The sequence below is a fragment of the Microcebus murinus genome, chromosome 1 (assembly GCF_040939455.1).
Source record: "Microcebus murinus isolate Inina chromosome 1, M.murinus_Inina_mat1.0, whole genome shotgun sequence".
Lineage (NCBI taxonomy): Eukaryota > Metazoa > Chordata > Mammalia > Primates > Cheirogaleidae > Microcebus > Microcebus murinus.
Window position 1 is genome coordinate 90976441 of NC_134104.1, and position 23283 is coordinate 90999723.

Here is a 23283-nt window from a genome sequence, read left to right on the forward strand (position 1 = left end):
TGTCGTTATCGTTCTTCACAGACACACAAAGGATGAATATTACAAAATACCAAAACCAATACCACAGACACACAAAGGATGAATATTACAAAATACCAAAACCAATACCACTGACATACCTCTTTTCAAAAATAATTTGGCACTACATAGCAAAACAATTTAAAATGTGTATATTCTTTCATCCAGCTTCTAAAAATTCATCTAAGAAAATTACGAAGTGTTCAGTTAAGTTTTTGATTTACATTCAACTAAGTGTTCAGTTAAGAGGTAAATGATATGTTACAAAATGTGAATTTCAAAATACATATTGCTAAATTTCATTTCAAAATATCTGTATAGTTGAAGACTGGTTTTTTAAATATACATAAATATATTTGGAAAATATACACTGAAATGTTAACAGACAGTTCCTCTGGGTAGGGAGATTGAGGGGTTTTCCTCTCTCTTATTCATTATGCATTTGCCAACTTTCTATAATGAACATGAGTTGCTTTGATAATAAGAAAAAATGTTTTTAATATTTAAATTTAAATATCGAAGTATTTTAAATATTCATTATTACATAAGTGTCTGTAAAGAGTACAGGAGTATCTCAGAGATATTGTGGGTCCTGTTCCAGACCACCACAATAAAGCAAAATATCACAATAAGGCAAGTCACATAAATTTTTTTATTTCCCAGTGCATAAAAAAGTTATGTTTATTCTACACTGCAGTCTGTTAAGTGTGCAATAGCAGTGTGTCTAAAAAAATGCATGTACCTTAATTTAAAAATACTTTATTGCTAAAAAGGCTAACAATTATCAGCCTTCAGCGAGTCATAATCTTTTTGTTGGTGGAGGGTCTTGCCTCGATGCTGATGGCTGATGACTGATCAGGGTGATAGTTGCTGAAGGTTGGAGCAGCTGCAGCAATTTCTCAAACTAAGACAGCAATGAAGTTGGCCACATCAACTGACTCTTCATTTTCATGAAAGATCTCTCTGTAGCACACAATGCTGTTTGATAGCATTTTACTGGCAGTACAGTTTCTTTCAAAATTGGAGTCAATCCTCTCAAACTCTCCCTATGCTTTATTAACTAAGTGTATAGAATATTTTAAATCCTTTGTTGTCACATCAACAATGTTCACAGCATCTTCGCCAGGAGTAGATGTCATCTCAAGAAACCATTTTCTTTGCTCATCCATAAGAAGCAACCCCTCAATAGTTCAAGTTCTATCCTGAGATCGCAGCAATTCAGTTACATCATCAGGCTCCACTTCTAATTCTAGTTCTCTTTCTATTTCCACCACATCTGCAGTGACTTTCTCCACAGAAGTCTTGAACCTCTCAAAGTCATCCATGAGTGTTGGAAGCAACCTCTTCCAAACTTCTGTTAATGTTGATATTTTGACCTCCTCCCATGAATCATAAATATTCTTAATGGCATCTAAAATGATGAATCCTTTCCAGAAGGTTTTTGATTAACTTTGCCCAGATTCATTAGAGAATTCACTATCTATGGTGGCTATCATCTATGAAATGTATTTTTTAAATGATAAGACTTGAAAGTCAAAATTACTCTGACTTGTAAGCTGTAAAATGGATATTGTATTAACAGGTATGAAAATAAAATTAATCTCCTTATATATCTCCATTAGAACTCTTAGGTGACTAGTGCATTGTCAATGAGCAGTAGTATTTTGAAAGGAATCTTTTTTTCTGAGCAATAGGTCTCAACAGCGGGCTTAAAACAGTCAGTAAATCATGCCGTAAACAGATGTTTTGTCATCTAGGCTTTGCTATTCTATTTATAGAGCACAGGCACAGTAGATTTAGCATGATTCTTAAGAGTCCTGGGGTTTTTGGAATGGTAAATGAGTATTGGCTTCAATTTAAAGTCATCAGTTGCATTAGCCCCTAATAAGAGAGTTAGCCTGTCCTTTGCAGATTTGAAGCCAGGCATTGACTTCTCCTCTCTAGTTATAAAAGTCCTAGATGGCATCTTCTTTTCATAGAAGGCTGTTTCATCTACATTGAAAATCTGTTGTTTAGTGTAGTCACCTTCATCAGTGATCTTAGCTAGATCTTCTGGATAACTTGCTGCAGCTTCTCAGGCGTCCTCAAACTACAGCCTGCAGGCCACATGCGGGTGTTTTTGCCCGTTTGGTTTTTTTACTTCAAAATAAGATATGTGCAGTATGCATAGGAATTTGTTCATAGTTTTTTTTTTTAATTATAGTCCTGCCCTCCAACGGTCTCAGGGACAGTGAACTGGCCCCCTGTTTAAAAAGTTTGAGGACCCCTGTTAAACACTTCCTGCTTCACCTTGTACTTTCATGTTATGGAGACGGCTTCTTTCCTTAAACATCATGAACCAGCCTCTGCTGGCTTCCAACTTTTCTTCTGCCGCTTCCTTCCTCTCTCAGCCTTCATAGAAGTGAGGAGAGTTAAGGCCTTACTCTTGATTAGGCTTTGGCTTAAGAGAATGTTGTGGCTGGTTACATCTTATATCCAGACAAGTAAAACTTTCTCCATATCAGCAATAAGGCTGTTTTGTTTTCTTATCATTTATGTGTTTACTGGAGTAATACTTTTAATTTCCTTCAAGAACTTTTCCTTTGCATTCACAGCGTGTCTAAGGGTTGTGTCTCAGGGAATAGGGCGGCTGGGGAGAGAGAGAGAGGGGAACAGTTGGTGGGTTGGAGCAGTCAGAACACATACATTTATCAACTAAGATCCCCATCTTATATGGGTGTGGTTCATGGCATCCCAAAACAATTACAAGAGTCACATCAAAAATCACTCATCACAGATCACCATAACAGATATAATAATAATAAAAATTTGAAATATTGTGAGAATTAACAAAATGTAACATGATGACATGAAGTGAGCACATGCTATTGAATAAATGGCCCCAATAGACTTGCTTGATATGGACTGCCACAAACCACCAATTTGTAAAAAATGTAATATCTGCAAAGCACAATAAAGCAAAATGCAATAAAATGAGATATGCCTGTACTCATGCCCCTATATACTATGTAACCATCTAGATGGTGTGTCACTACCTCACTGGCAGTCCTCTCTTCACCATCAGATGTAGCTAAAACCCATTAGGATACAAGATCACACAATCACACAAGATGACACTATCCTGTCAGCAACCCTTCCCCTCCACTGTGTAACTGCCCATCCCAGGCAATGTCCAAACCAGTCATACTGAACTCCATGGCAGTTCCTCACTGAGGATCACCACACTTTCTCATTCTCTATGCTTATACCTACCCTTCATTTTGTAGGAAGTGGCTTTCTCCAAATAGCTAATTCCCACTTATTCAAAAGCTTTAGTTAGCCCAAGAACCTCCTATGTCAGAACTGTCCTGCCTCTTCCTATGGAGTCCTGAAGAGTTCCTGTAATACCTTATGCATGCTTTTCCCAAAACATAAATCATCCATATTATAGTTTTTAGTTTAAAATTGAATATGTGAATTGTTTTCTCAGTAAGTATAATAGTACATTCATTACTAGCCTCTAGCCTGTCTTCATGTAGTTTCTTCTGCCTAGAATGCTTCCCAACACAGCCACAGCTTTTGAATTAGGTATAGTAGGAAGGTACCTCAACACAATAAAGACAGTATATAAGCCCCTACCTATCATTATACTGGATGAAAAATTGAAAACTTTTCCTCTAAGATCAAGAATAATACACTTCTATTCAATGTAGGACTGAAAGCCCTAGCCATAGGAATTAGGCAAAAAAAAAAAAAAAGTATTCAAATTGGAATGGAAGAAGTAGTTAAATTGTCCCTGTTTGCAGATGATATGATTATATATAATATTATAATTATATATGATGATGTCATCTGAAGACTCCACCAAAAAATTGCTATAATAAACAAGTTCAATAGAGTTACAGGATATAAAACCAACATAAAAAAATCAGTATCATTTACAATAGCTACCCAAAAAAAGTGAACTAAAATACTTAGGAATAAACTTAACCTAGGAGGTGAAAGACCTGCACAATGAAAATTATAAAACATTGATGAAAGAAATCAAAGAAGATTCAAATAAATGAAAAGATATGCCATGTTCATAGACTGGAAGTATTAGTATTATTAAAATGTCCATACTACCGAAAGTGACCTACAGATTCAATGCAATCCTTATCAAAATTCCAATGTGATTTTTCACAGAAACAGAAAAAAAAAATTCTAAAATTTGTATTGAACCACCAAAGACCCCAAATAGCCAAAGCAAAAACAAAACAACAACAACAAAAAGCTAGAAGCATCACACTACCAGACTTCAGTTGCATTTCTTTATATTAGCAGTGAACAATCCAAAATGGAAATTAAGAGAACAATTTCATTTACATCGCCATAAAAAATAACAAAATACTTAGAAATCAATTTAACTGAGGAGAAAAACCTACCCACTGAAAACTACAAAATATTGCTGGAAGAATTTAAAGAATACATAAATAAATGGAAAGACATTCCATGTCCATAGATTGGAAGATTTAATATTCTTAAGATTAAAATATTACCCAAAGTGATCCACAGATTTAGCACAATCACTATCAAAATATCAATGGTGATTTTGGCAGAAATAGAAAAATCATTCAGATGTAGCAGCTCAGTAATTCCAGTGCTTTGGGAAATGTAGGTGGGAGGATCACTTGAGGCCAGGAGTTTAAGACTAACCTAGGCAACATAGTGAAAGCCCATCTCTACAAACAAATAATCAAAAATTTTAAATTAGCTAGGTGTGGTAGCACACACCTATAGTCCTAGCCACTCAGGAGGCTGAGGTGAGAAGATCACTTGAGCCTAGGAGTTCAAAGCTGCATTGAGCTATGATTGTGCCACTGTATTTCAGCTTGGGTGACAGAGAGAGACCCTGTGCCTAAAAATAAATAAAAGGAAAATAAAATAAAATAAATAAATAAAAAGGAAAATATGGAATCTCAAGGGATCCCAAATACTCAAAATAATCTTGAAAAGGATGAACAAATTTGGAGGACTCACACTTCCTCACTTCAAAACTTACTACAAAGCTACAGTAATCAAAACTGTATGATACTAGCATAAGGACAGATACACAGACCAGTGATATCAAATAGAAATCCCACCTATCAAATAAACCCTCACCTGTATAATCAAATGATTTTCAGCAAGGATACCAAGGCCATTAAATGAGGAAAGGATAATCTTTTCAACAAATTGTATTGGGAGAAACAGGATACTCACATGTAAAAGAATGAAGTTAGGCAATTACCTTATACCATACACAAAAACTAACTCAATGGATCAAAGATCTAAATAAACTGAACAGTTAAAACAATAAAGCACATAAAGAACACACCTGTTAATCCTAGCACTTTGGGAGGCCAAGGTGGAAGGATCACTTGAACCCAGGAGTTCAAAAACAGCCTGGGCAACATAGCAAGACCCCATCTCTTTAAAAGAAAAAAAAAATTAGGGAACAGGAAGCAAGATGGTGGATGACAAAAACCAACAGCCAGAGTGTCTCTGCAAAAAGATAGATTTTAGATGAAAGTGAAAAAAACAAACAGGCAGACAAATATAGATCAGATGACAGTTGGAAGGAAGGGTGCCTGAAACTATAGGAGACTCTATGGGAAGAAGTTGTGGAGCAAAACTGGAAGGAGAAAGGCATTGGCAGAGTCTAAACCCTGAGAGTCTTGGAGATCAGCAACAAGGGTAGGTAGAGTGACCAAATTTCCCCTCCCTTTTATCTGAGACTTTTGGTGGGCTCCTGAGCTGTTGGAGAGACCTTCTAACACCAGCCCAAAGATGGTTGCCATCTAGTGAGCAGTCAGCCTCTTGCAGACAGAGCACCAGGGTCCCAGCTACCTCCCTCGGGGGACCTCCCACCCCACAGACCCAAGCTGATATGGAGGTGCCATATTGCTTCTTTCTCCCCTTCCCCTCCCCTACCCAAGGCTGCCAAGAGAGACAATTTAGCCACTACCTGGAGGCATCTGCAGGGAATGGGACCTTGGCATTTAGGGCCCTGCAGTGGACTGAGGGGTATTCAGACTGTGAGCTCCCTACTCTCCCTCCCTCCCAGGTGCTGTTTGCCTGGTGACTCCAGCAGAGCAGGGCAAATTCCAAGGTTGAGAGACATTGATCCAGCTTGGGGACCTTATGGGTGACTTGAGACCAGAACCTTTCTCCCTGGCAGGGTCAGGGATTGATCTCCAGGGCCTGAAGGACAGGTCTACAGACCATATCCCATACACCCAGGTCTCAATCACATTGCCCAGGAGCACAGAAAGGATATTTGTGAACTAGTCTACTGAAGTGTGTGTGCCTTCTGGGGCAGATCAGAGTGGGCCCTAGCTGAAGTGTGCCTGAGGGATAACCCTCCTCACACAGGAAGGCAGTGCTCCCAGCTCAAGCTGTAACCCTGGGCAGGGAACCTCCTGGCTCACATCATAGTCAGGGGAGATCTGCTGGCTTGAGGTCCTGCCTGCTGGCAGAGGACTGGGGAAAACCACAGAAGAGGGGAGGGTGGAAATGAGCAAGACCTGTTCCAGACTGCAGGTCTCAGACAACCCCACTCCCACACACAGTCTTTTCAGCTGTGTGGTGCCATTTCAGCCCCTCCCTGGCAGCTTTGGCTAGAAGCAGAAAACAGACCTTTGACCCCTGTTAACACCATTTGTGGAGATTGAGGGCAGGCTCACCCAACCCAGCCCCACCCAGCCTCACTTCCCCACCTGCCCTGCTAAGGTGGAAGAAAAGGACACACCTAGAAGGCCCAAGGTCCCACCTACCACCTGAGATACTACAGTGCCTCTCCAGAGGAATAAGATCTGGTTACAGGCCCCAAAAGCAACGCTGCACTTCCTCCCTGGAAGAGCTACCTACTGACAGGGAGGTCAATCTCTATACCCTTTTACTGCATTTACTGATTCATCATACAAGGTGTGGTCAAATCTCACCCACAAACACCACCCATTGGCTCAGAGACTAAACTGGGTGTGTCATTATCTAAACAAAAATCTAAAGGTAAGAAGCAACAGCTGCTCCAGGTGGGAAGGAATCAGTGAAAGAACTCTGGAAGTATGAAGAATCAAATGGAAAGCACTCCGCCAAAGGGAAACACCAGCTCTCTAGCAATGGATATCAAACAAATTCAGAACACTAAAATGACAGAAGAAGAATTTCAAACATGGATTTTAAGAAAACTCAATGATATGTAAGGGAAAATAGATACCCAACACAAACAAACCACAAAAAAAATCCAGGACTTGGAAGAAAAATTCACTAAAGAAATGGAAATATTAAAGAAAAATCAAACAGAACTTCTGGAAATGAATTTATTCAAGGAATTACAAACCACACTGAAAAGCCTCAAAAATAGGGTAAGTCAAACACAAGAAAAAATCTCAGGTATTGAAGATACCATCTTTCAATTAAATAGGCCAGTTGCAGAGATAGAGCAGAGAACTAAGAGAAAAGAGCAAAGCCTACAAGAAATGTGAGATTATGTGAAGAGGCCTAATGTCAGAATTATAGGCATCCAGGAGGGTGAAGAAAAACACACAAGGGTTGGATAAACTATTTGAGAATATAATGGAGGAAAATTTCCCAGGCCTTATAAAAACCTAGATATCCAGGTACAAGAAGCTCAAAGGACTCCTGAGAGATTCATTGCAAACAGGAAGACACCATGACACATAGTCATCAGACTGACCAAAATAACTGGCCAAAGTGGCCCTCCTAAAAGCTGTAAAGCAAAAGAAGCAGGTTACCTACAAAGGAAAACTCATCAGAGTGACTGCAGACTTCTCAACTGAAACCTTACAAGCAAGAAGAGACTAGGGCCCCATTCTTACTTTTCTCAAACAGAATAATGCCCAGCTTAGAATCTTGTCCCCTGCAAAACTAAGTTTCTTTTGTTTTTCATTTATTTATTTACTTACTTATTTTTTGAGACAGAGTCTCGCTTTGTTGCCCAGGCTTGAGTGAGTGCCATTGCATCAGCCTAACTCACAGCAACCTCAAACTCCTGGGCTCAAGCAATCCTACTGCCTCAGCCTTCCGAGTGGCTGGGACTACAGGCATGTGCCACCATGCCCGGCTAATTTTTTTCTATATATATTAGTTGGCCAATTAATTTCTTTCTATTTATAGTAGAGACGGAGTCTTGCTCCTGCTCAGGCTGGTTTTGAACTTCTCACCTTGAGCAATCCGCCCGCCTCCACGCCCAGCCAAAACTAAGTTTCTTATATGAAGGAGAAATAAAGACCTTCTCAGAAAAGCAAAGACTAAGGAAATTCATCAAGCTTGCCCTCTAAAAAATACTCAGAACAATGTTACACATGGATCAGCATGATAAACATTCGCCAATGTAAAATGTTCCAAAAGCTAAAGGTCAAAGACCAGATACCACAATGGCTCAAGAGAGAAAACGAAGTCTAACTCAATAGGGTGAACAGAAATTTTCCCCACTGATCAATTCTTTCAATAAATGGGAATGGCTTGAACTGCCCACTAAAGAGACATAGGCTGGCTGAATGGATAAATATACACAAACCAAGTATCTGCTATCTTTAGGAAACATATCTAACCCACAAGGATGCATTCAGACTCAAGGTGAAGGGATGGAAAACAATATTTCAAACAAACAGAAGCCAAAAGAAAGCTGGTGTGGCAGTTCTGATTTCAGATAACTTTGTCTTCAGATCAAAAAGTAATGAATGACAGAGGGCCACTATATAATGGTGAAGAGTAAAATTCAATAAGAAGATAAAACAATTCTAAATATTTATGTACCTAACTCAGGTGTACCCGGATTCATAAAGCAAAACCTACTTGATCTAAACAAAATGATAAATGGCAACACTGTAATTTCTGGGGACTTCAACACCCCTCCGACAAAATAGGACAGATCCTCCAAACAGAAAATAAGCAAAGAAACAATGGACTTAAACAGAACTCTAGAACAAATGGGCCTGACTGACATTTACAGAACATTCTACCCAAAAACCACTGAATATATGTTTTTCTCATCAGCTCATAGGACATTCCCTAAGATTAACCATACCCTAGGCCACAAATCATGTCTCAACAAATTTTTTAAAAATAGAAATTATACCATGCATCTTCTCAGACCAAAGTGGAATAAAATTAGAAATCAACTCCAACAGAAACTCTCATCTCTACACAAAGAGATGGAAACCTAAACAACCTTCTGCTGAATGATTTTTGTGTTAAGGAGGAAATTCAGTTGAAAATCAAAAGATTCTTTGAACTAAATGATAAAGGAGACACAAGTTATCAAAATCTGTGGGACACAGCTAAAGCAGTGCTGAGAGGAAAACTTATATACCTAAATGCCTATATCCAAAAGACATAAAGATCACAAATCAACAATCCAATGAATCATCTCAAAGAACTGGAAAAGGATGAGCAAACCAAGCTCAAACCCAGCAGGAGAAAAGAAATAATAAAAATCATCACAGAACTAAATGAAATCGATAATAAAAAAACTATATGGAAGATTAATAAAACAAAAAGTCAGTTCTTTGAAAAAATTAATAAAATTGATATGCCTCTTGCTAGATTAATGAGAAGCAGAAAAGAAAGGACTCTAAGAAGCTCCATCAGGAATGAAAAAGGAGAAATTACAACTGATACTACATAAATACAAAATATCATGTATGAATACTATAAGAATGTCTATACACATGAACTTGTAAATGTGAAGAAAATGGACAAATTCTTAGAAACACACAGCCCCCCTAGACGTAATCAGGAAGAATTAGAATTCCTCACAAGACCAATATCAAATACCAAAATTGAAGCAGCAATAAAAATGCTTCCTAAAATGAGAAATCCCAGACCAGATAGTTTCACACCTGAATTTTACCAGACTTACAAAGAAGAACTGGTGTCTATCCTGCAGAAATTATTCTAGAATGTTGAAAAGGAAGAAATCCTCCCCAACACATTTTTTGAAGCCAACACCACCCTGATACCAAAACCAGGAAAGCACACAACAAAAAAAGAAAACTACAGACCAATATTCCTTATGAATATAGATGCAAAAATTCTCAACAAAATCCTAGCAGACTGAATTCAGGTGCCTATCAAAAAAATAATCCATCATGACCAAATGGGCTGCAGGGATGGTTCAACATACACAAATCTATAAATGTAATTCACCACATAAATAGAAGCAAAAACAGAGACCATATGATCCTCTCAATAGAAGCAGAAAAAGCATTCAACAAAATTCAGGACCCTTTTATCATAAGAATGCTTAACAAAATATGCATAGACAGGGCTTACCTAAAAATGATACAAGCCATATATGACAAACTCACAGCCAACATCATACTGCATGGGGAAAAATTGGAAACATTCCCACTTAGAACTGGAACCAGACAAGGTTGCCCTTTATCACTGCTTCTATGCAACACAGTGCTGGGAGTCCTAGCCAGAGCAATCAGACAAGAGAAGGAAATCAAGGGTATCCAAATAGGCGCAGAAGAGGTTGAACTATTTTTTTTTTTGCTGATGATATGATCTTATATCTAGAAAACTCCGAAGATTCTGCCATGAGACTACTAGAATTGATAAACAAATTCAGCAAAGTCTCAGGTTACAAAATCAATGTACAGAAATCTGTAGTATTCCTATATGCCAACGACAGTCACACTGAGAACCAAATCAAAGACTCAATATCCTTCACAATAGCAGCAAAGAAAATAAAATACCTAGGAATATATTTAACTAAGGAGGTAAAATACCTCTACAGGGAGAACTACAAAACACTGAGGAAGGAAATAGCACAGGATGTAAACAGGTGGCAAACCATACCATGTTCATGGGTCAGCAGAATCCATATTGTTAAAATGTCTATACTACCCAAAGTTATCTACAGATTCAATGCAATCCCTATTAAAACACCAACATCATTTTTTTGCAGATCTAGAAAACATAATTCTATGCTTTGTATAGAACCAGAGACATCCCATATAGCAAAAGCAATCTTAAGCAAAAAGAACAAATTGTGAGGCATCAATTTACCAGACTTTAAGCTATACTACAAGGCTATAGTAACTAAAACAGCATGTCATTGGCACAAGAACAAAGACATAGACCAAAGGAACAGAACTGAGAACCCAGATATAAAACCATCCTCATATAGCCATCTAATCTTTGACATAGCAGACAAAAACATACACTGGGGGGGGAAAAGAATCCTTATTCAATAAATGGTACTGGGAAAATTGGATAGTCACATGTAGAAGACTGAAACAGAATCCATACTTTTCAACTCTCACAAAAATCAACTCATGGTGGATAACAAACTTAAACCTAAGGCATGAAACTATAAGAATTCTAGAAGAAAATGTTGGAAAAACTGTTATAGACACAGGCCTGGGCAAAGTATTTATGAAGAAGACCCCAAAGGCAATCACAGCAACAATAAAAATAAATAAATGGGACCTGATCAAATTAAAAATTTTCTGCAAAGCCAAGGAAACTATCATGAGAACAGACAACCTACAGAATGGGAGAAAATATTTGCATGCTACACATCCAATAAAGGGTTGATAACTAGAATGTATATAGAACTCAGGAAAATCAGCAAGAAAAATTCAAACCTTATTAAAATGTGGACAAAGGACATGAAGAGAAACTTTTCAAAAGATAGATTAATGACCAACAAACATGAAAAAATGCTCAACATCTCTAATAATCAGAGAAATGCAAATCAAAACCACAATGAGATATCATTTAACTCCAGTGAGAATGGCCTTTATCAAAAAGTCCCAAAACAATAAATGTTGGCAAGGATGCAGAGAGATAGGAACTACTCATATGCTGCTAGTGGGACTGCAAACTAATACAACTTCTATGGAAAACTAGTATGGAGACACCTCAAAGAGCTACAAGTAGAACTACCATTTGATCCACCAATCCCATTAATGGGCATCTACCCAAAGAAAAAAAGACATTCTATTAAAAAAGATACTTGCACTCGAATGTTTTTAGCAGCATAATTCACAATTGCAAAGATGTGGAAACAAGCCAGTGTGCATCAATACATGAGTGGATTAATAAAATGTAGTATATGTATACCATGGAGTTCTACTCAGCCACAAAAACAATGGTGATCTAGCACTTCTTGTATTATCCTGGATAGAGCTGGAGCCCATTCTATTAAGTGAAGTATCACAAGAATGGAAAAACAAGCACCAAATGTACTCACCATCAAATTGGTATTAACTGATCAACACTTACGTGCACATATAGTAGTAACCTTCATTGGGTGTCAGGCAGGTGGCAGGGGGGAGGAAGGGATGGGTATATTCACACCTAATGGGTGCATTCTGGGAGATGGACATGCTTGAAGCTCTGACTTGGGTGGGGCAAAGGTAATATAAGTAACCTACACATTTGTACCTGCATAGTATGCTGAAATAAAAATAAAATAAATATATATATATATATTTTTAAATTAGACAGGTGTAGTGGAATATACCTGTACTAGCTACTCAGGTGGCTGAGGCAGGAGGACCACTTGAGCCCCAAAGTTCAAGGCTGCAGTGAGCTATGATCAGGTAACTGCAGGAGGAGGAGAGGAAAAGGAAATGAAGGAAGGAGGAAGGGAAGGAGAAAAGAGAAAGAAGAAAAAAGAAGGGAAAGAAGAAAGTAGGAAAAAGAAGGAAGAAACAAGAGAAGGAAGTGAAGGAGGAGAAAGAGAAGGAAGAGGAAGTGAAGGAGGCAAAGGAGAACAAGAAGGAGGAGGAGGAAGAGAAGGAGACAATATGATATAGGAGAAAATCTTCATGACAATGAATTTGGCAATGATTTCTTGGATATGACACCAAAAGTACAGACAACAAAAGGGAAAAAATAGATAAACTGGACTTCATCAAAATTTAAAGCTTTTGTGCATCAAAGGACACTATCAAGAGTTAAAAGAGAAACCTCAGAATGGGAGAAAATGTTTGCATATCATATTCTGATAAAGAATTAATATCCAATATATATACTTTTTAAAAACTCCTACAACTATGCAAAAAACAACTCAATTTAAAAAATGGGTGTAGGACCTGAATAGACAGTTCTCCAAAGATATACAAATGGGCCATTAAGCGCCATGAAAAGATGCTCAGCATCACTAGTCACCGAGGAAATGAAAACCAAACCACAATGTAGTAACACTTCACACCCAATGGGATAGCTATTATCAGTAAAGTGGAAAATACATATTGTCAAGGATGTGGAGAAACTGGAACCCACCTGCATTACTGATGGGAATGTAAAATGATGCCGCCTTACTGGAAAACAGGCGGTTCCTCAAAAAGCTAAATATAGGATTACCATACGATCCAACAATCATCCAATAGAGTATGATTTAGCCATAAAAAGGAATGCAATTCTGATACATGCAACAACATGGATGTACACTGAAAGCACCATGCTAAATGAAATAAGCCAGACACAAAGGACAAATATTTTGATTCCTTTAGGTACCTAGAATAGGCAAATTCATAGAAAGTAGAAGAAAGGTTATCAGGGTGCTGCTAAGAAGGGAATAGGGAGTTACTATTTAATAGGTACAGTTTCAGTTTGAGATGATGAAAAAGTTCTGGAAATAACTTTTCCAGATAGTTTGCACAACACTGTGAATGTACTCAGATGTCACTGAATTGTACAAAATGGTTAAAATGGTAAATTTTGTTATATACATCTGACCACAAAAAAATTTTTTTAATTAAAATTTGGAGGGTATCATAGCCAGGCTCTAAGATGGCCCCCAGTGATCCCTGTCTCCTGGTATTCATGCCCTCATGTAATCCCCTCCTGTGACAAGACAAAGCAAAAGTTGACAGTGAGCAACTTAGAATTTAGGTTATAAAGAAATTGCAGCATTGCGTTTTCTTTTGGATCACTTATTTGGGGTAAGCCAGCCACAATGTTGTGAACAGCTGCAGGGATAGGTCCACATAGTGAGGAACTATGCCGGTCAACAGGAAGCAGATCCTCCAGCTCAGCCCAAGCTCTCAGATAACTTCAGCCCAGGGTAACAACATCTGGACTGCAACTTTGTAAGAGCACCTGAGCCAAAATAGCAAGCTAACCTGCTCCTGGATTTCTGACCCCCAGATACTCTGAGATAATATTTTTGTTTTTAGATGCTAAATTTTGGAGTAATTTGTTACACAGTAATAGGTAATTTATACCAGGAAGCAAAAGTCCATGTATTATGAAAGAGAATAATCACAAATGCTGGTATTTTCATTGGAAATACTGCATAAAATTTCATATTTTATAATAAAATAGGTTTTTCAAGTTAATCAGTTAGTGTGTAATAAATAATAGACTTCAAATGAACAAAAGGTGAAAATGCTAATCTTAGAGGACAAGAAAGTTTGCTCACATGAGATATTGAGATGAATTTCAATCAAATTTCATTGGCATTAAAAGTTTTTATTTGGAATTTGATCCACAATCTATCAATCTATACAAGTTATTTACATGGCATGAAAATGGAAAACAGCACAAAATACAATTGAGGTATAAGCTAAGAGCACAGTATGTCATGTTTCAATAAATATAATTCAAAATTTGTAAACTAAGTGACCAGATAGATGAGTCTTATTTTTTAGTAAAACCATATAAAATATTTATTTCACGTGAGGTAGAGGACAGTTTTGTGTGTCATGTAATGCAACCAACCACAGCAATTTTAACCATAAAACTATACATCATTGGCAAAACTTTAAACTGTATTATGGTCAATGTAGTCAACAATTTGTTTTAACAGTTGCAGAATAGATATTTCATTTACTGGCTTCACAGATTAGAAATTCAGAAATAATTTAAGGACTACTATGTTGGCCTAAAATTATCAGGATAAACAAATACTTCTAACAGGATGGTCAAAAGCAAGTATGTTTTATTTCTCACAAACTCTAATTCTCCAAAAGATGTCCTACATTTAGCAAATGTTTTAGTAGGACATTTTTACTAGAACTATGTTAAGTATGCTGTGCTTTCTTTATTTTCAAGTGAGGTATCTATATTGAAGAAAAAAATCTTATAAACTTCTTTTATATTAAACTAATTTAATCCACTTGTTTTCTGGGCTTAATTTTTCAATTTGTTTTTATATCACTTTCTAATTCAAAAACTGCAGTACTACATAAGATATTTAATTCTATTACTAAATAAGCTCCAAATAACATTATATATTTAGAAACCATTTAAATGAAAAGATTTTATCAAAAAAAAAAAGCCTGTCCTTTTAAACAAGATGCAATATAAAATACCCATATGCTTTTCTTCCAATAATGGAAATGCTTAAGTATCCTAGACTAGAAAAAATTTTAAGCTCTGTTTAAATTATTCAATTCCACAATGTATAATACAGCAGTTATATGTCCCTTATTGCTGACAGCTTCAATAAAAACTATTAACAAGTAGTTCCAAGCACAGAAATAGATGTACAGTATGAGCACAATTTTTCATTATACTAATTTGTGATGTCTTATTAAATGCATAAAGGGCAAATGAAAATTACAATTCTTCCCTAAGTAATCAAAACATAAGTCTTAGCATTGAGAAGAAATTTCTAGAAGCTGATCAAAATCCATCAGCACCACCTTTGAAATTAATTCTAGGGAAATACTTTGACATATTTTACACTACTAGAGTTTTCTTATCATTTTACTTTCTTTCAAACAGAAGCTACAAATGTGCAAATAAACTGGTTGCTTTGTCATGACTTCTAAAAGATATGGAAAACCTGCAAATATCATAGCACTCGATCTATTTCACCTACTTCAGTAACTGCTTTATAATTCAACATGTACAGATGACTTTATATTTTAACTGGTAATATATTAAATATGTTATAAAATTAGTTCAAGAAGCATAAAACACCCTAACTCCCATGAACACAAAAATTCAAGCCCAAGTATATGCTTTACAAAAACTAAAGTATAAGCCAAAATTAAATTGTTGGTCAAATATTTTCATTGTGTTACAAGTAGCATTTGAAAATTTTAGGGTAGTTTAAGAGCTTCCTTAATGACAGCAGGAGGTTTTACACTTACTAACTTTATAACTTTAATTCATTTTTTTCATAAAATTTAGACTATAGAAACAATTACCATCCGTCACCCAAGCTAGCTAATACTCTCTATCCTTCTTCCTTCTAAAGATGCTCTAGCAAAACTTTTTATAGGCTGTTCCTTTATGCAGCTTTTGAGAGTAAACATTTTTATATTTTCCCTTAAAAGTACCATATTATGAAGTCCGAGGGAAAATCTTCTTGCCTAGTGAATTTGGCACGCAAAAACTAACACCAAATCAAACTTTAAGCTAGCAACCAACATACCAAATGAGCATGCAACGAACAGAAGAATTAAGTGTTACGTGGATATTTTAGTAGAGGCCACTTTTAAGATATTACAAAATCTCTATATTGTTTTCAAGCTATGTGGTGCAGTTTAAAGTTACTTTTAACAATAATAGGTATAGTATTTACAACTGACTAAAAAATACTATGCTCAAAGAAGTTAGACAGAAACCTATGGCACATCAAAGTATCTTCTGGAAAACGAAGACTGTACAATGTGGCAAATTTTCACTATGTAAGGACTACAAAAAATATTTCTTCACTCAATTCTGAATTATGATTTTATAATAATTTAATGGTGTTTAAGCACCACATAGAATTTTAAAGTAACATATTCCAAAGATTAAGCAACTTATAAGTTTGGGGTTGAAACTTAAGCTCATCACTTAACTAAGTAATATAAACTGAAAGGTTCTGAGTGAATTAGAAAAATAAATGAAATTATAGGTGCTTGGGTTTGTCTCCCAAATAGCTAAGCTGTGACACACTAATTCACAACTAAAACTAGTCTGTGAATTTTCTTTCTCTAGATCTAAATAAATGACATTGGGGGGGTAAGTCAATTTTTAAATATTTCTTTCTGCATGTCATTTTAATATTTGTTCCTCCTCAAGAAGATTCCAAGAATCAACAAATTAAATCACCAAGTTAATATAATAAAATTTAACTATATTGAAAAGTTAAATGGAACTTTTAACTTTTCAATGGAAAATAAAAAATATACATTTAGATCATACGCAATTTAGTAAAGAAATTACATTTGGTGAAGTACAAAAATTTTTTGGATATGTGAGTGCCATCGGGTAAAATATGAAAATAACTAAATGATAACCTAGTGATTTTTTAAAGTTCTACACCATTATAGTATTGACCTTTTAAGCTGGAAATAGTATATAACCTTAACCCTAGCTAATTTATTTTAAAAATAAATTTAGCTCTCTAAATAATTTCATATAGTACCTTATATTAATTAAAGAACATGAAAAACAAAAATTCATGGGGCAATAATATCAATTAATGGTATTAATAGTTTTAGGAAATGTCCTTTAAAAATGCATACTAAGAATTTTACCTATTATCTTTTATGCCAAGAATTAACTAATATGAAATTTGCCATTAGAAAATGACAGAATTTTCTGTGCAAAAAACAAAGTGCAGAAGATGTTGCCCCTCCCCAAACTATGGAATTCCTTTGTCTTTTAAAAATTATCTAAAAAGCTTTTAGTACCAGATAACTAAACTGTTCTATATTCACCTATCGCACACTAACAGTTGACTGTAAATTCCTGATTTTGATATTAAGTAGCAATTGAAAATGGTCCATTCGTGCAAATTTTGGTAAGACTTAACATTTAAACATACAAAAATCCAAAATAAACTTCAAAGTGTTTAATATTTTACAACTTAAAGGAAAACAAATCTATTATATAAATTTCAGTAAGACCCACAACTACATATAAAAACTGTACAGGAGGATTACAGATTGTATAGAAACTGATGTGCATCAATGCTATCAGTTTTTCTCAAGAACATTAATATTTTCACACCACTATTAACAACATAAACAAAAGTTTAGAAATTATTACATTTTATTTTTCTGAAATTGCTGTATAAAAAAAACTTCTAAATATAACCACATTTAAACTGAAAAACAAATTACAGCTGCTTCTTGTGTTTAGCAGCAATGCCTAACAATGCATGTTATCCTTCCCCACTGTGCCCATGGGGTGTGCTATAACCTCAATGAAATTCCTCTTAGAAGACATCAAAAAGAGAACTGGTGGAAATTCATTCCACAATCTGAACAGTAAAAGTAAATTTTGCATATAATAATGAGTATACTATATCAACTTACAAAGGAGTCGTATTAATGAGAAAAATGGAGATTCAACTCCTTGAGTAGCTCTATATTATATATTTGAAATATGAAGCAAACGTTGTATCTAAAATTGAGTCTGAAATATGGGTAACAAAATTGACCACAGCTATTTTCCATCACATACTGCAGCTTTTAAAAAGTACACAATTGTTAAGTTTGCATTAGAAATATAGGCAGATTATCTACTAGTTGAAACCATATAGTATTGTTACTAAGCTGATTAAAAAAAAAAATACAAAGAAACAAACATTTTCATTCATTTGGAAAATGTAAAAATTTATGTACTAATATATAATCTCTTCACTTTCTCTAATCTACAAATGGATAGAATGCCTAGTTATCTTCATGCAGATAAGTTGTTCAGAAATCAATTACCAAAGCAAGCAACAAACAAACAAACAAAAACCTGTAAATAATACACAGATGAGTCTCTTTAACAGTTTCTATTCTTTAGCAGTCTTTGATGATTTCAAAATTTGCAGCTTTAGCTCCTTTATCATCATCTCTAACTTCTGTCTTGCTTCCCGTTCCTGTCTGAGTTCATCTTGGAGTTCTTGCCTATCAGCCTCAGCATGGTCCAATCTCTGTCTCAGTTCTGCCAACTGTGTAATTTAAAAGGCTTTGTCAGTTTTCAGTTTCATTTCTTCATTTAATCTTCCTATCATGGCAAAAACTTACTTTCAAATTAATCTTTACAAAATGAACTATTTCACATATACTAAATCCCCTGAATATCTAATATTATTAATTTGACACTTGACAGGACATTAAATTGAGGGAAAAGCAGAGGATCAAGAGGAATGAACACCTATAATACATAGCACTTTCATTATGCCCTATATATTCTGCTAATGTTAGTTATTTATGTTCCTTAAATTGTAAGCTATTAATAACAAAGGGAGTTGCTCATTTATTTTTGCTCCAGCACTTCTGAACATAATAAGCAACAGTTCACATTTCTTAAATTGTAGATCTGAAAGCCCATATATTACATTAAAATAATATCAGATTTGATATTCAGAGCTAGAGATTAGCAATTTAGGTAACTAAATTATAGAATTCCAATAAAAGTTTTAACTAATAAAGCAATAAAGATCAAAAAATCATCTTGGACAAAGAAACATAAAGTTGTGTTTAAAAGAATTATCTATTTTGAAATCTAGCCTAGTACAATGAGTTTGACAAAAAATAATTCCTTTAGAGAAGTAACAGCTTCCATTTCCAGTTGAAAGGGCACCACTTGAGTAATTCTTACCTGTGCTGCATATTCAGCCTCTTTGTCTTTTTCTAAATTTGAGTCACAGGTACATTTTTGCTTCATTACTTGCTCCAACTTTTTCTCTAAGTCTTTCTGTTCAACATAAAATTCTTCCATTCTTTGAGCATGTTCATTCTGTAAAGATTCAAGCTCTTTCTGTAAATTCTGTTGTTCTTCAGTAAGTTCCTTCACTGCTTTTGAACTACTTAACATTTCCACTTCCTATAAAGAATCACAATACAATTTTTATTTTATTTCCATCATGTTAGAAATCTCAATTCAGGAAAAAATAGAACAGAAAATATCTAAAATTCAACTATCATATCAGATCTATAGGGAAATATTTATCTTGAAAAACTATTTTCTCTAAATATTTAAAATTGCTTATCAGTGTAAAAGTCTGAATAATCTTAAGGACATTTATAGCATCTCATCTTGACTTTTCTTACTAAGAATATGCAAAAATATCTTTAAATAATAGATTATCATTCAGATAATGATTTTACCATTTGAAGTTGTTGCTTCTTTTGCAAAATTGAGTTCAGTTTTTCTTGTTGTTTGACATAAGTTCTCATTACTTCTTCCATGATTTTTCCCTTATCATCCTCACAAATGACATCTTTGACAAGAAGTGGAGATGAAGCTGCAGCATCATGGGCAAGTCCCACTTTGACTGGGTCTCTGACTAAGTTGCAAGCAGTAGACTCAGACTTTTTTTTACTTGCAGAATTATTTGAGATTGATGAATCTTTAAGAGGAAAAAATAATCAAGTAATAAAGTATGAATACCACCCTGTTAAAAAGTCACTAGAACAATTCATAAATGAAATTAAGAAAATAATTCCACTTACAAATTAAATACTTAGAGATAAATTTAACAAAAGTAGTGCAAAACATGTATAATGACAACTGCAAAACACTATTAAAAGAAATTAAAGATCTGAATACATAGAAAGACACCCTAAGTTCATGGACTAGTAGATTTAATATTATGAAGATAATAAAAACTCCCCAAATTGATCTACTTATTCAGTGCCAATCCCTATCAAAATCCCAAGTGGTTTTTTGCAGAAACTGACAAAGCTGATTCTAAAATTTATATGAAAATGTAAAGAATATAAAATAGCCAAAACGATCTCGAAAAAGAATAACAAAGTTGGAGGACTCAATTCCCAATTTCAAAGCTTACTACAAAGCTACAGAAATCAAGACTGTGTGGTACTAGAGGACAGTACTATAGATCAGACAGACACTATAGATCAGTAACAACAAAATTCAGAGTCCAGAAATAAATAAGTCCATACTTTTATAAGCAACTGTTTTTTTAAACATAGGTGACAAAGCAATTCAATCAGAAAATAAGTCTTTTCAACAAATGGACAATTGTACCTATATACAAAAGACTAAGATTGGACCTCACCACATATAAAAATTAACTCAAAATGGATCAAAGACCTAAATGTAAGAACTAAAACCCTTAAATGTAAATCTTTCTGACCTTGGATTAGGCAATGGTTTCTTAGATATGACACCTAAAATAAGCAACCAAAGGAAAGATAGATAAATTGGACTACATAAAAATTTAAAACTTTTGTTTTCCAAGAAACACTAACAATATGAAAAGAAAACTGACAGAATGGCAAATCATATATGATAAGGATTTAGTATCCAGAATATATAAAGAACTCTTAACAGTTCAACAGTAAAAAGACAAATTACCCAATTTAAAAATAGGCAAAGGTAGCCAGCCTTGGTGGCGTGTGCCTATATGCCCAGCTACTCAGGAGGCTGAGGCAGGAGGACAGCTTGAGCCTAGGAGTTTGAGGCTACACTGAGCTGTGATCATGTCACTGCACTCTAGCCTGGGTTAACACGGTGAGACTCTGTCCCAAAAGAAAAAAAAAAAAAAAGCAAAGTATCTGAAAGAAATTTCTCCAAAGATAAGCAATCTCCAAGAAGAATATGAAAAAATACTCAACATCATTATTCAATAGGGAATTGCAAATCAAAACCACAAAGAGACACCACTTTACAAGAACTAGGATGGCTATATTCAAAAGATAGACAATAACAAGTGTTGTCAAAGATGTGCAGAAATTGAAACCTTTATAAGCTGCTAGTGGGAATGTAAAATCATACAGGCTCCTACGTCCACACTAAAACTTATACACAGTATTCACAGCAACATTATTCATAATAGCCAAAAAGTGGATACAAGGTAATATTCACCAACTGATGAAAAAACAAAATGTGTTATATTCACATAGGAATATTACTAAGCCATAAAAAGAAGTACTGATACATGCAGCAACATGGACTGTGAAAACATTATGCTTAGTGAAAAGAAGCCACACACGAAAAGCCACATAATGTATGATTCCTCTTATAGCAAATGTCCAGAATAGGCAAATCCATAGAGATAGAAAAAAGATTAGTGGCTGTCAGAGGCTATAGGAAAAGGAATATGGGGGGTAACTGCTAATGGATTACAGGGTTACTTTTTGGAGTGATGAAATTGTTCTAAAATTAAATTAGTGTTATGGTCGCACAACTTTGTGAATATACTAAAAACCACTGAACTGTATACTTTAAAATGGTACATTTTATGGTCTGTAAATTATATCAACAATTTTTTAAAAGTCACTAGAGTCATTCACGCCAACATGGATGAAACCAGAAGACATTATGTTAAGTGAAATAAGCCAGAGACAGAAAGCTAAACACCACATGTTCACACTCATATGTGGAAGCTAAAAAAAGTTGATTTCATATAAGTAAAAAGTAGAGCAGAGGATACCAGAGATAGGGCAGGGTGGGGGAAAGGAGGAGATAGGAAGGGACTTGTTAAAGGATACAAAATTATAGCTAAAAAGGAAGAATAAGTTCTAGTGTTTTATACTGTAGGATGACTATAATTAATAATACATAATTTCAAAGTGCTATAAGGAGGACACTGAATATTCTCAACACAAAGAAATGAAAATGTTTGAGATGATGGATATATTATACTAATTACTCTGACCTGATCATACATAATAAACATTATGTATATTAAAATATTACTATGTACTCTATGAATATGTATAATTATCATTTGTCAAAAAAATAAAATTAGATTAAAACTTCTTAAAAAAAGAAGTATGATAAACTAAAAAAGTCACTAAAATTAATTAATTTGGGAAATAAAACACAATACAAATATGGCATAATAGTACATTACTAATTTTTGTTTACCATATTTAAATCCAAAGAAAACTGAGTTTTAAAAATCTCAAAATTAGAACCAGGCGCCCTAATTAGGTGACTCACGCCTGTAATCCCAACACTCTGGGGAAGCTGAGGCAGGAAGTCTGCTTGAGACTAAGAATTCCACACCAAACTGGGCAACACAGTGAAAACCTGTCACTACAAAAAAATTAAAATACCAGCTGGGCTTGGTGGCATACACCTGTAGTCCCAGCTACTTGGGAGGCTGACGCAGGAGGATCACTTGAGCCCAGGAGTTGGAGGCTGCAGTGAGCTGTGATCACACCATTGCACTCCAGCCTGGGTGACACAGGGAGACCCTGTCTCTGAAAACAAAACATAACAAAAAACAAAACATCTCAAAATTATAGAAAACCCTCAAGAGTCTCAATTCTCTATAAAAGGTTAAATAACTAGAGGATTCTCCAACTGTTCCAAGGCAGTTAAAATAACTGTCACACTGCCTAAGCACTAGGCAAAGCTGTGCTGACATGC

The 23283-nt window shown here is 35.1% G+C and overlaps 1 protein-coding gene across 2 annotated transcripts in view; it reads right to left on the reverse strand.

Moving 5' to 3' along the window:
* Positions 1 to 14451: 14451 nt before the first annotated feature.
* SKIL (SKI like proto-oncogene) overlaps positions 14452 to 23283 on the reverse strand; it is a 28196-nt gene continuing 19364 nt past the window's right edge. For both annotated transcript variants that reach the window (XM_076003907.1, XM_076003902.1), the window contains exons 5-7: positions 20049 to 20290; positions 19540 to 19764; positions 14452 to 18886 (exon numbers count right to left, since the gene is read on the reverse strand). In XM_076003907.1, the coding sequence (XP_075860022.1) occupies positions 18728 to 18886; positions 19540 to 19764; positions 20049 to 20290 (626 nt within the window). In that variant the 3' untranslated portion in view covers positions 14452 to 18727. The remainder of the gene's footprint in view (positions 18887 to 19539; positions 19765 to 20048; positions 20291 to 23283) is intronic.